We start from the raw sequence: 13799 nt of genomic DNA, 5'->3' as shown, positions 1-13799 counted from the left end.
CCCATCTATCATCTGCACATTATTCCTTCAGTGTTGCTTCGGGATCCTCGCTCAGATTCCTGTGATTCTCCAGATGGCTCTGTGTTCTGGAGCAGGTGTCCGTACTGTGCCGGCTCAGCCTGGTGGCGAGACATTTTTCTTGCGTAGTACCTCCTGGACGCTGCCCTCCACGCCTCCCTCTGCATTATCTGGGACTCTTCAGGTAAGTGAGATATCAGCGTCCTCCTCTTATCCACAAAAGAGAGAGGCTGCGTATACTGCAACGCCGGCATGTGAGGGAAGGTGGCGGAATGGGAGGGGTTCACCTGCTGCCGGGCTACTTTGCGGGCGTAGTAGCGCCTGGATGCTGCTCTCCACGCCGCCCTCTTCAGTCTCTGAGCCTCCTCTGGCAGCTCAGACATCGGGACGCTTTTCTTCTTGTTCCTGCAGAGATGAAGAGGTGAGGAAAGGTCACAGAGCCAGTAAATCTGCAGTGTTTCAAGGCTTGACTCTGTCTTTTCTCTCTATGGTCGAATACAGTACTTAATGCTAGGCTAACTCACTGCTAGGACATGGGTAGATGGTGATATTTACATCTAGGCGTTGTCATCAACTAACTACATTAAGAATCTGTACAACCAGAGGCAGCATAAAGGGATAGTTTGGGGGATTTGAAGTGTAGTTGTATGAGTTAGCGTCAGTGCTGACGTCAGTGCTCACGTTACAATAGACTCATCTAATCATCTAATCAACTCTTATGTCTATTTAAATCTACAATATCTCGCTTTGTGAACTACTCACTGTTCAAAGCGAGAATCAGCAATTCTACATCACAAAGGCTATTATTTTGAAGTGCCCATGGCCCTACTTCCTGCTGCTATGGGAAGTGAGAACAGACAATAACTTTTTTTTAGAAAAAACAATAACAGCCTCGATGGAGGAACCGTTGTTCTTGTGTATGCACCTGAGAGCTTACCTGTGTTGTGACACTGTGGGTAGAAGTGAATGAACAAACGTGCGTAACGCTCACATCGGAGTGTTTTCATTCGTTAACTTGCGCCGCCGCCGTGTCTCGCCTTGTCTAAGTTGACTTATGTTGGCTGTGTGAAGAATGTGATTCTGTTACTTACATGTGAGCGCTCGTTTTCAATACCCGCGTAGTCAGCGGAGGGCGGTGTTAGATGATGTGTCTCGTATTTATATGAGTGATGATTTCATGTTTACTCTTCATGTGAATACATGTAAGAAATTAATCGGAGAGAAAATAATATTGTTTCTTATTGTTTCTTATTTCAGAACTGTGTGTATTACATGTCATTTAGTGTGTATGTGTACACGTGAGTGTCAGAATAAAGCCCCACTGCATAGAAGTGACACTGGTCTTGTGTCCTGACCGACACCATCTTGGATGCTGTAGCTCATCTACACGAATCAGCTGTAGTCCCTTATCTCCTTTACAGCCCATGAGTTGTTGTCAGTTCAAATGGGATTTTGTTTGAAATCCATCATTCACATTCAAGTCTTTCTTGGTACCCGGTGCTTGTTTTTTTAGTGCGAGCCGAGCTGATGAGTGTGACGTCCAACGCAAGAATCAAACCGAGAAATGCAGAAGTTAAAAAGACTCAAATCCAGAGAAACTGCATTAATCTGCAACATTTAGCAAGGAAAAGTCCTAAAACCTCAGGGTTTAACAGGAGTCTGGTGTATTCAGTGACTTCTGTGACTGTGTCAGACGGAGTCTGCAGGAAGTACCGAACTCATCTTTGTAATTAACTGATTCTAACGACTCAGTATAGTGTAAAGAACTGCGCTGCCCATCAGTAGTTTGTGTTAACATCACATTTAATGCTATGACGACCCCGCCCACATTGAGGAGGTACTATGAAGTACTTGAAAATGACTTGGTGCCTGAGACCAAACTGAGTAGAGGCGAATCAAGTCGAGCCAAGTTGTGTTAGAACTCTGTCATTTTACCAATCATTTGTCAAACATGCAGGGTTTGAAAATAACACACAGGTAAGAACCCGGTCTAAATGGCACTTCTGCAGTGTTTAATAACTCACCTTAAGTGTTGTCCCTCTGTGATTTGGTGTCTATCTGGGTGGACTGGCAGTTTCTCCCGAAACTCTGCGTTATCGTGTTTATCTGAAGGGATCAGAAGGAAGTCAACTTTTTTTTTGTCTCACAAACTATACAAATGCATTTTAACAGAGACGACTTAGACACACACAGACACACACACACACACACTGGCCATAACTCAGCATAAATAAGTAATCAGCAAACAAAACACCAGTGGATGCTCTGTGGTACAGACTCCTTAAAATAACAGAATTCAAAGTTTTACCATAACTGTGTTACTGAGTAACAGCAGACTGCATTTAAATACCAGTTCCATTTGTTAAAGGGATAATTGAGGGCTTTTTGACCCACAGTTAGCACTGACTGCGCTAAGCATGCCCCCTGCACTGAGACCCAGCCTGAGACGTAGAGGCTGGCTCTCACTGAAAACATGGCTGCCAGAGGAAATAAACAACAGATTATAGAGACTTAACAAGAGGCTCAGTCTAAGTAAATATAATCCAAGTAAATCGACAATATCGTGGGATTATATTCCCTAGTTGATCTAACAACCTCATCCAACTGGAAACTGAAGATTGTGTTTTTTCAAATTTTCCTCAGTGACAAAAACCAAATGTGGTGAGCTAAAAATGCTAATGTTGCTATGGATGTTGGTGCAGGAGAGTGAGCAGTTTATAAACTTTAGTTTGGGTGTCAACACACAATACAATTGCCCTTCAAAAAGCATATTACTTAAAACAAAGGTGATATTACTTTTGACAGTGAGGCTTTCTTCTTCCTGAAACAGGCTGCCTGTGCTGTCCTGGTGCTCCCTGAAACTCTCCTCGCTCATTTCCCACTTGATCAGGACCGCGTCGACGTCACACGGTTCCTCTTTGACCACGAGGCTGCTGGGGGACGACGGTAGGTGCTGTCTCGCTTGCTCGGACACACCTGACGTCACACCTGACGTCTCTGAGGACGACTGGGAGGCGCAGGCCTGCTCCAGGCACATTCTGCCGGGGAACGACGGAGGAGCCGAGTCGTGGCTTTCGGAAGAGGCGTGCGAGGGGGGTCTGGCAAAAAGTCCCACTGTGGAGAAAGAAGACAAGAAGCAGCGTTATCATGTGGAAGTGACTCAGAACAAAGACCTGAACAGAACATATATGTATATAAAGTTTATTTACTGTACATAAACATAAATACTTTGAATGTTTTGCCTCAGAAATGCATTTGTGAAACGTGATGTGGATATTTTTACACGAGGTACGAGGGGATATAAAGCTGCACACTGGTAGTTTCTCTGGACGTTTGAGATGTTTGTGCTTCTCAAAGGAGAGTGATCTGTATTACATGATCTTAAAATACAGTCATTACCTTTGATTTCACATAATACCTGCTTGATTTTTATATTTACATGTGTTAGGAACAATACAATTGTCCTATAACGCGAATAATTAGGCTTAAAGGTGTTATTAAGTGGCTTTTAAAAAAAATATATACATCATTTGATGATTCAAAGTTATTATAATGAATGCAACTGACTTTAAAACCAGAAAAAGTCATCAAAGACACGTGATCACGATGTGACCATAGTCACGATATATAAACAAACACATGTTTGTGTATGTGGAAACTTCAACTTCAACTTAAGAAGGGTTAACTTAACATAACATCACATAACATAACATAACATAACTCGTGGTTACTTACACGAGATGCTCATCTCACACTCCTGCTGCCCCGCTATCACCTCAGCGTCCATGTGGCATCCGGGTTCGAACCCGCTGTGCTCCTCTGCCGCCTGCAGGTGTTCTGCAGCCTGTGAGGAGCCAGGGTCCAGGCCGTGCTCGTCAGTGAACAGCTCGCAGGTGCACCCCTGTCTGCGGAGCAAGTGCAGCTCGTGCTCGATCCTCTTCAGACCGCTCTCCAGCCGCTGGATCTCTTGGTCCCGGTCCGCCACCATCTGCTGGTACTCCCGAGTCCTGGCGCTGTTCACGCCGCACAGCACGTTTATTATCGAGTCTATCGCAAGTCGGATCGCGTTTTCCACCAACACGGTCTCCTCGTCGCGCAGGTTCGGGAGTAAACTCCGGTTTTTCACCACGTTCATCTTGTTCGGCGTCTTGTTTTGATGTGGCGAGGCTAACGGGCGAGCTAAGGACGCTAAGCAGCTAACGGACGACAGCAGCGCGTGTACTCGATATCCATAAAGTCCAGTCACTCACAGCCACAGATATTGTGTTTAACATAACAAGAACCAACTCAACGCATCGATGTCGATTCAAAACATGTGAAACTATCGCTGTGTTTAGTCACAAAGCTTTCAAGTTTGCTTCCTTCCTGCGTCGCTTTCTTTTTCTGCGGCGCTGACAGCGGTCAGTGGATGTCGGGCTGGCGGCAAGGGCGCCATCAAGTGGTTGTGAAGGACAAGTGCAGCACACCCACCCCCTCTGTCAAGGTGAATAACACGTAAACATCGACTGTTTGTAAATGTGTTTGTTGTGTTTAATGTTGAGACTGACTCGCGTTCAGTCCTTGAAGTTGAAAACTATAATATGTACTCACATCAGCCTGTGGCCAAGTGGAAAGGGACCTTGGCTTGTAACCGGAAGGTCGCCGGTTCAAATCCCCACCAGGGCTGTGGTACCCCTGAGCAAGGTACCCAACCCCCATTGCTCCTAATTCTAGGATGGGTCATAAAATAAGAATATAAGAATAAAAAAAAAAAGATGAATAAACTGATCAGTTTGTAGTAAGTGTGAATGAATTCAACAAAACACATGTCATACAATACTAGAGATTAGATTATGAGACTTCATTAAGAAATCCCTCATTATGCTGTGAGGTTCTATTGTATCTGCTGTGATTATTTCTCTTTTTCATCCTTTTTTTTATTTCTTTTATCTTTCGTGGTAACACCACATCTGCACAGTTTATGGTATCACCGTAAACTCACTAAATTCATACAGGATGACAACGTGCGAGGCCTCTCACTGCACCACCGACTTTTATTTATGTACAATTATAGAACGGTACAACAGAAATGTACACACCAAACAAATACTGCATCAAAATGAACATGTATACAGTATACGTCATATAAAACAAGGACGAGGTTAAACACTAGGGGGAGTACTTACTACATACAGTACATTCCTTCAAAGTAGAACAATTATTGATTATTCAGTGATTCTACATTTTTTCATTGTAACAATATATTCCTCAATTTTTCAGAAAGGAAGTCACAGACATTTTGTCCAAACAATTTCACAAACTTGGATAGTATTTATGAATTCATTTATTATAAATCTAAGTTTGTAAATGAGAGACCTGATGATAGAAAGCAGACATTTTTACAGAGACATAATTACTTAATAACTTTAGGGGGCAGTGAAATCCCAAAAGTTGCCTCGTATTCATTTGTACTTTTGTATCCAAAGTGAAGTGTGTTGATACTGAACTTGAATTAAAGTAAACCAGTTTACTATAGATTTCTTCTATATGTTAAAATACGTTAATTCGCTCCACACACTACGAACTGCTTGGGTGTAACTTGATTATTATTATGTGTCCCACAGGCCGTGGGGTTGAGACCTCTGCCGTAAGACCTGTAACATGACGAGTGCGTGTGCTGTCGCCTCACAGCGGCTGCTGCACTTCCAGGATGACGGCAGTTCACATGGTCACTCTGAGAAGAGTTTGAGGAGGAAGTGATGTCACAGAGCTCCCTCACAAGAAAGCAAACTGGATAATGCTGGTGTGTGAACAAAGTTTGACGTTAAAACAGTAAACCCAGTGATATTGACTCCATAACGAGAGGCAGCCGCCAGTAACCAAGAGCTGATCATGATCAGGTCTGATTTTGCTTCATCAGCTTGTACCGAGTTATCACGATGTGTGATAACGTCTTTCATCTTTGACCACTGAAACATCCGTCCTGTTTTGTGCAGTGTCAGTAAAAAAAGGTTGAGCAAATTGTTATCTGCAAACATGAGCTAGTGATTATGTCTCTGCTATATTCATATTATGGCTTGTCTTTATTGGCCATGCTTTATTTATTGAATGTTTAATAATAAACAAGAGTTATAAAAAAACATTATTTATTATTATCAATTGTGATGATGATATTTTTTTTACCATGATCACATTTCGTTTATTAGAATTAACTCAAGAGCAAATGTAGAGATTTTAGGATTGCAGAGTATATTTTCTTTGAATTCTTCAAGACTCTATTTGTGCAGCTAGAGCTATTGATATATGTTATATTAATAGATCTAACCATGGGGATAATGGACAAAAACCTAAAGGGCTCCCGAGTCATAAGCCAGGGTTTTGAATGATGATGTAAAATGATGTTAGAGCAGCTGCTTCTTTCATCCGCTGAAACAACACTTCATATCAATAATCAACATCTTCAAAGACACAGCATTTTATTTGGGAGCTCTTTCACATTTTAACGATGACATTTATAAGAGACACATCACATTTATACAAACGTACGTATCAAAAGGAATAATATCATTTTCATCTAATAAAATAAAACAGTCTCTTTCTAGAGCTGTCCCTTTCATTTTTCATTTTACCGTCAGTGATGAACTGAACAAACAGAACAATGTCACACATATTCATTCATCTTCAGGTCATCTTCAGGTCTTCTTCAGGTCTTCTTCAGGTCATCTTCAGGTCTTCTTCAGGTCATCTTCCAGGTCATCTTTCATCAGGTCTCTTCAGGTCTTCTTCAGGTCATCTTCAGGTCATCTTCAGGTCTTCTTCAGGTCTTCTTCAGGTCTCTTCAGGTCTCTTCAGGTCTTCAGGTCTCTTCAGGTCTTCTTCAGGTCTCTTCAGGTCTTCAGGTCTCTTCAGGTCATCTTCAGGTCTTCAGGTCTTCAGGTCTTCAGGTCTTCAGGTCTTCTTCAGGTCATCTTCAGGTCATCTTCAGGTCTTCTTCAGGTCTTCTTCAGGTCATCTTCAGGTCTCTTCTCAGGTCTTCTTCAGGTCATCTTCAGGTCTTCTTCAGGTCTTCTTCAGGTCTCTCTTCAGGTCTCTTCAGGTCAGGTCTTCTTCAGGTCTTCAGGTCATCTTCAGGTCATCTTCAGGTCTTCAGGTCTTCTTCAGGTCTTCTTCAGGTCAGGTCAGGTCTTCTTCAGGTCTTCTTCAGGTCTTCTTCAGGTCATCTTCAGGTCTTCAGGTCATCTTCAGGTCATCTTCAGGTCATCTTCAGGTCTTCAGGCAGGTCATCTTCGGTCATCTTCAGGTCTTCTTCAGGTTCTTCAGGTCATCTTCAGGTCATCTTCAGGTCTTCTTCAGGTCTTCTTCAGGTCATCTTCAGGTCATCTTCAGGTCATCTCTTCAGGTCATCTTCAGGTCTTCAGGTCATCTTCAGGTCATCTTCAGGTCATCTTCAGGTCTTCAGGTCATCTTCAGGTCCTCTTCATCTTCTTCAGGTCTTCTTCAGGTCTTCTTCAGGTCATCTTCAGGTCATCTTCAGGTCTTCTTCAGGTGTTCTTCAGGTCTTCTTCAGGTCTTCTTCAGGTCTTCAGGTCATCTTCAGGTCATCTTCAGGTCATCTTCAGGTCATCTTCAGGTCTTCTTCAGGTCTTCTTCAGATTTTGTAAATCATTTCAAATCAGTTTTCTAATGATGGAGCATCCACTTCCTAGTCAGGGCTTTTTTCCCTGCAATAACATTTTCATTAAATATTTGTCTACCTGTGTTACTGTAGCTACCCATAGATACTGTCAACACATCAAATGGAATATATTATCTAATAATATTGATCTGAAAAACTGTTTTTAAACCTGCCAATATTTTCTAAATACACACATATATATATGTATATGTGTATATATATATATGCATATGCATATATACGTAACTGTTAATATTAAACTTAAGAGTATGAGTGGGTGAATTGTTCCTGAAAATGAGAGGAGGAATCAAAGCTCATGTCTCTATTACATGCATTATTTCATGGTAAAAAATAATAAGTACATTTAAAAAATGCTTACATTTTCAGGACATCCTTCATCCAAATTATGTTTAGCCAGAGGGGTGACTCGTTAAATATCGTGTAAGTCAATAATTGTTGTTTAAATGAGATTAACTACAAGAGATTAACCACAAGAACCCCCAGAAGAAAAAAACAGTGACGTTAAGAGCTGTGACACAAACTTCCTGTGAGAAAAACCATTAAACCTCAGTTCCATCTCATTCATTGTCTGACACATCAGCAGCACCAGAGCAGCCCACAAGGTAACATCACACATCATCTATTTGTCTTTTTGATTCTTTTTATATTCTTTAGTCAGAAATGATAAATGTCTTATGTGATAGAGTTAAGAAAAGTTTTGACTTGTGTCCCACAGAGTGTGATCCTCGTTTCCACGGAGACATGAAGTGTCTGCAGCTCCTGATGGTGTGCTGGTGCTCCAGCGTCCTCACAGTGAGCTGCTGCATCACAGGTACAGACCTGTGTCATGGTCATCTTCAGGCTTTATACAATTATACTCTTGCTGTTGTCTTAATCTGTAAGGTGACCTTGAGTGTGGTGAAAGGCAATTTATTATTGTTATTATCATCATTATTATTATTATTATTGTTATTATTATTAGTGTGGTAACACTTTAGATTAGGGAACACATATTCACCATGAATTAGTTTCTTATTAGCATGAAAATTAGTGACATATTGGCTCTTAATTAGTCTTAAGTACAACCAGTAAGCCATTAACTAAGAGTTTTCCCTCATTAACCTCAGACTTATTGCTTATTAGTAGTAAGTAAGGAAGTTGTTGTACATGAATTTCGATCTCAATATGCTTTGCTTCGTCACTTTATTTGAAGTAACAAAGAGTTATTTGGACACTTTCTGTGTTTTCTTATGTAAGAACAGATCATATTCATTAGATTTACACATTTCTCGTCTCGGCCAAAGCCACAGCTTCACATCACATCACATCAGCTGCTTTCTTCAGCTTGATGGCATCCAGGGGTCACTGCCACCACAGACACTGACCACACCTACGGCCACAGCTCTGGTCACAGCGCCGGTCAGAACATGGCCCATTCAGAACAAATGTCTCCCACCTACCGGTCAAACCTCCTCTGATGTGTGTGTATTGCTGGGGAGTTTCCTGTCACTCAGGACACATCCACACTGAAACGGCACGGAACAGCGAAAAACCTTTTTCTTTGTGGTTTTAAAAAAGTTTCCCGTGAACACGACATCATTTCAGCAAATATCTCTGTCCACAAAGAACCCCCAAAATGACCCGAAACGCTCGAGTAAATATGCCAGGACTGTACGTCTGTTACGCTGTAACACTCCAAACTTGCTTCATTACAGATATTACAACAGATACAGAGACAGAATGACAGAACTTCCTCTTAGAAATCTAAATACTTTATAAATAATCTGAGATGGAAATGCACAATTCACACACACACAGACGAGCTGTGGATGTGCAGTGCAGCCGATCACTGAACTATCTGTGAAAGGGTTTATTTTCTCCTCTCTTTATTTTATGATCTAACCCTTTTTTCACCTTGTGTGTGAAATCCCTAAAGACAGGATGTGTTCTAGTGACAGCTGCTGTGTTTTCAGACAGTTAGGTTTCGTTGACAGTAGTTGGACAGAGGTGGGAACCTGACGCCATCGTTCTTCTAAAGAAGCGTATTCGCCGTCTACAGGGAAATGCAAGGCCGGCGTTTTGAGATGTTCTCCCTCATGTGGACGGCCCCTAAGGCTTTGGAGATCAGTTTATCTGCTCGTGGAACCGACCCAGTCTGTGATCGGTGATTCTGTAGTTACATGCTGTGTGACCTGTGTGATAGTGACAAGTGAATAAATAATAATAATAATAATACGGGTCAGTTGTGAGAAATATGAGCCCCTCAAAAAAAGGGTGGAGCCACTGGTCAAGGCCAATAACATGAACGCTGCAGCTGTTACACTTTTATCAATGTAATGATCTTAGAGGTGAACGTTCACTCATGATCTAAATACTTTGGTTAACATCTTTCCTCCCACTTGTAGTTGATGGATATTCATGTGTGAGTGCCTACTGGGACACAGTTTCCTGTGTGGTGAACATCACTGGAGACCCGGACACGGAACAGAGCAACAGCAGCTACAGCCTGAAGTTTACTGAGAACTGGTAACTGTGCTTCTCGCACGATGGCGTGAGTGAGTGTAAACGTCACTTTGTCCACACTGTCTCTGTTTTTGGTCATTGTTTGCAGGAGTAACGTGACGTACACTTGTCCACTCACAGCAGAGACGCACAGTCACAGCTGTGTCTGCAAAGTCAACAATGATGAGATAATGGCCGATTATTTCAACTTCAAAATACGAGTGTGCGATGACGCTGGCTGCCAGTCTCTGAACGAGGCTTTCAACCCGACACAGAACAGTAAGTATGAATGACTAGTTCATATTAATCCCTTCACCTAAAATTCTCCCTCACTCATGTTTCAGAGAACCGGGGTTAATTGCGTAACCTCAGTAATTCTGTGTAGCCTTTGTTTTTCCTCACTACTTCATCAGCATTGTGTCACTGTGTTAAAGTCACACACTGCAGCTTTAAGTCACACACATGTCTGTGTTGTCATCATAATAATGATCATATCCATGTTGATTTTGATGAATATAAATGATGAATGCTTGTGGTCAGTTCAGCTGACAGCCCCGCGTGAGGTTAATGTCACTCAAACACCAGAGGCTTTCAACATCACGTGGAAGAGTGGTTATGAAGATCATCTCTACCTCGCCGAATTCCTCGTCTACGAGGTGCTGCTTTTCAAACCTCACAGCAGCGGCAAAGTAAGAGCCGCAGTCACTCTGCTCGCTGTGGAATATCAACGTGAGAGCTGACCAATGATGGTTTGGAATGTTTCCACAGTTGTTCAGCTTTACTGGGAAGTTTGGATCCATTCCAAGATCACGACCTGAAGCGCCAGCGACATATTGCACGAAAGTGAGATCAAAAACCTTTGAATCGCATTATGTTCTATATCATGGAACATGGAGTCAATGGAGTCGACCCACGTGTTGGGAGAATGACATGCAAGAAGGTAAAATGAGCCTTTTTTCTTTTCTTTTAGTACAACGTCTTCATTGCACTGCATGTACTGACAGATCATACTGATATCTCCACATCTCGAGGAACTGTGCAGTATTACTCACCCATTCTGAACTATTTCATTGAAGCTTTCTCAGAACAAGAACATCTATTAGTCACTCTCACCAAATTACTGGGCCCCATGTGCGTGGTTATGGGAGTTGTGCTGTGTGTATTCTACAGCCCCACTGCAAGGTACTGCACCTGCTCTGGTCATCATCACTGTTACATTACCTCTTCTAGATATTGATGATAAAGCTTTATTTTGTGTGTGTGCGACAGAATGAAGATAAAAACTTTGTCCCACACCCCGTCACCAGCACCTTTCTTCCAACCGCTGTATCAACAACACGATGGAAATCTCCAGGTGACTTTCACTTCTCACACACTCATATTTAAATATTTGGCCGGGTTACATTCCTCGAGGTAGTTTAGTTTCATGTAAGTATGTTTACATTTTGGCAAACAGGATTATGAGGAGATATATATATATATATATAGTTTAGAATGATGTTAGGCTCAAAGAAGTTTGAAGTTTGAATGATACACAATAGTTATTAACAGCACAAAAGGGAAAATATAGTTTATTTAAATATAGCATTTTTCTCTGCATCTCACACACACACACACACACACACACGTTGGTGTCCACATTATCACCATGCAGCTATTGTAAGATTAACCCAGCTCACAAATGAAAGGTGTTTTTATTTAAACTAATACATTTACTTGAGTGTTTTTGCCTGATGAAGATACAATGGGTTTTTTTTCTGTTAGACACTTTAAACTAACGATTGTATACCGCTCAATCTCTTTCACCAAAATCCATAACATGAACACATTTGAACTTATGGATGGAAACTCTTTCATATCCAGAGTGTGAAGCAAACAGTCTCAACCGTTGCCTTGTGTATAGGCAGCAAATGACACATCTGCTTTACCTGTGTGTTGTAAATGAATCAAAGCTGCTCGTTCTCACTGCTTTTACAGGAATGGCTTGGCCCTCAAGGTAAATTTGCACTAACATACTCAACTGATGAGATCTTGATAAGTGACGTGTTGAACGTCGTACACAAACCCATCACGAAGGATGCAGAAGAGAACCAGGACTTGTACAACCTGGCAGTGACGCCTCTGACCTTCAGTCAGTGTCACACCTCCTATGTTGCTGCCCCTGGGGGCCCCCAGCCCCCGCCTGTCACTGTGCTGTGTCCCGCGGACACTCCTTACACTCAGCTACCCTGCTCCGTCTGGGGCTTTGGCAGCGAGGACGTTCAGGAGAAGCCGTCTCCACCTGAAGACTTCTTAGACACGAGCCATGAAGACTCTGGCTGCAGCTGCAAGGACATGACGCCGAGCCCAGAGTGCAGTTTACCCAACAGTCCGGTTGATGCCAGTCCACCGCCATGTTTCTGTACCGACTACTGTCTTCTCAACAAAACGGCAGGAGGTCTTGTTCCTGTGTTAGTGAAATGAAAACCGGTGTTCTGCGTTTCCATCGCGGTACGTTTGGTTTGGAATGGTACAGCCCCGGGTCAGGCTTGTGTTTTCACTGAGAACAGTAGCGTCACTTGGGAGGCGGGACGTGGGCTGTGCTGGGCTGTGCTGGTTGCTCAGCTGACTGCTGTGACCTTGCTGTACTCTGGTACCCAAAGGGTTTTAGTACTAGTCCAAAAACGAAAATGACGTGCTGTCCTGTACCAAACCATTCCAAGTGCTCTCGTTATGCTGTGTTGTGATTCTGTCAGCTGGTCTGGAGAAAGGAGAGAGAGAGAGGGAGATGCTGAGTGCTCATCGTCAGATGGATGAGGTGTCATACAGTCATACAAACAGTCAGATTTTGTCCTGAAATGAAGAATCATGTGCTGTTTTTCTTTGTTTGTACAGTAAACTTCTGCCTCTGTTAAGTAAGGCCCTTATCTAAAGTACAGCAGATTAAAGGCTTTTACAAAAGAGACTTCTGGTTATAATATGTTAAATGAAGTGAGTCCTTCTGGTCTCACGGTGTAACAAGAGACTCATTTACAGCACATGATATCATTGTGATTAATGATATATTATGATATCTTTTTATTTTTTGTATTTTTCCTCTGTCTCTCTTTTGAGAGGAAAAGTGAAAACAAATATCTCGTATGTTTCTTCTTCTTCTTATTTCGACATATTCCGCATCTGTTTATAAGCGGCATGGCCCCACCCCCTGTTGATGTTTTTGTTGCCATGGTTATTATTGTTTAAAGTGTTGGTTTATATTATATTTATATAAAGGAGCAGCATTTCTAACAGTTATTATTAGGTCAGTGTGCTCTGTAATGTATTCTTTATTTCTGTTACACATGATATAACATGATATAACCATCCACTTATATGTTAATTATATCTGTATCTATCTTTTTTCCCCTGGTTATATGGAAAAGCCCAATAAAGATGTTGAACTCAACAGAAAATACATCACCACAACATTTTGTTATTTATTGTCGTTGTTGTTATTATTTAAACACAGGAAGAATCTGTCACTCAACCCATGTGTGGCCTCGTCTTTGGGAACCACTGATTTATTCACCTCTCAAACTCTTCTTCTTCTTCTTCTTTTCACTTCACGTCGTCGTACTGTACAACAACCACAGGCAGAGACAAAAGA

At 42.0% G+C, this 13799-nt stretch overlaps 2 protein-coding genes and 1 long non-coding RNA gene across 5 annotated transcripts in view; 2 read left to right on the top strand and 1 right to left on the bottom strand.

Annotated features, from left to right (window-relative positions):
• LOC122775265 overlaps positions 1-3064 on the top strand; it is a 25155-nt gene extending 22091 nt beyond the window's left edge. Inside the window, exon 6 of the long non-coding RNA XR_006361081.1 lies at positions 2849-3064. This is a non-coding gene — a long non-coding RNA (uncharacterized LOC122775265). The remainder of the gene's footprint in view (positions 1-2848) is intronic.
• Positions 1-4410, bottom strand: part of LOC122775262 — a 5704-nt gene extending 1294 nt beyond the window's left edge. The window contains exons 1-4 of the mRNA XM_044035094.1: positions 3754-4410; positions 2815-3132; positions 2043-2124; positions 1-423 (exon numbers count right to left, since the gene is read on the bottom strand). The exon at positions 1-423 is cut by the window's left edge and continues 1294 nt beyond it. Coding sequence (XP_043891029.1) covers positions 9-423; positions 2043-2124; positions 2815-3132; positions 3754-4153 — 1215 coding nt within the window. The 5' untranslated portion in view covers positions 4154-4410 and the 3' untranslated portion in view covers positions 1-8. The remainder of the gene's footprint in view (positions 424-2042; positions 2125-2814; positions 3133-3753) is intronic.
• Positions 4411-4416: 6 nt separating this feature from the next.
• Positions 4417-13609, top strand: il21r.2 (interleukin 21 receptor, tandem duplicate 2). Of its 3 annotated transcripts, none has more exons than XM_044035093.1 (10): positions 4417-4501; positions 5622-5800; positions 8409-8504; positions 10078-10198; positions 10284-10453; positions 10715-10830; positions 10943-11114; positions 11251-11356; positions 11444-11528; positions 12152-13609. In XM_044035093.1, the coding sequence occupies exons 3-10, from the start codon at positions 8435-8437 to the stop codon at positions 12635-12637; spliced, it is 1326 nt and encodes a 441-aa protein (XP_043891028.1). In that variant the 5' UTR covers positions 4417-4501; positions 5622-5800; positions 8409-8434; the 3' UTR covers positions 12638-13609. The 3 variants fall into 3 exon arrangements, with proteins under 3 accessions (XP_043891028.1, XP_043891025.1, XP_043891027.1); XM_044035090.1 differs by having other exon boundaries at positions 10715-10863; XM_044035092.1 differs by lacking the exons at positions 4417-4501; positions 5622-5800 and adding an exon at positions 8001-8295 and having other exon boundaries at positions 10715-10863.
• The last annotated feature ends 190 nt before the right edge of the window (positions 13610-13799 follow it).

This window comes from Solea senegalensis, linkage group LG9, assembly GCF_019176455.1.
Source record: "Solea senegalensis isolate Sse05_10M linkage group LG9, IFAPA_SoseM_1, whole genome shotgun sequence".
NCBI classification, from domain to species: Eukaryota; Metazoa; Chordata; class Actinopteri; order Pleuronectiformes; family Soleidae; genus Solea; species Solea senegalensis.
The sequence above is the reverse complement of the archived record's forward strand: the minus strand, read 5'-3'. Positions and strand labels throughout refer to the sequence as shown.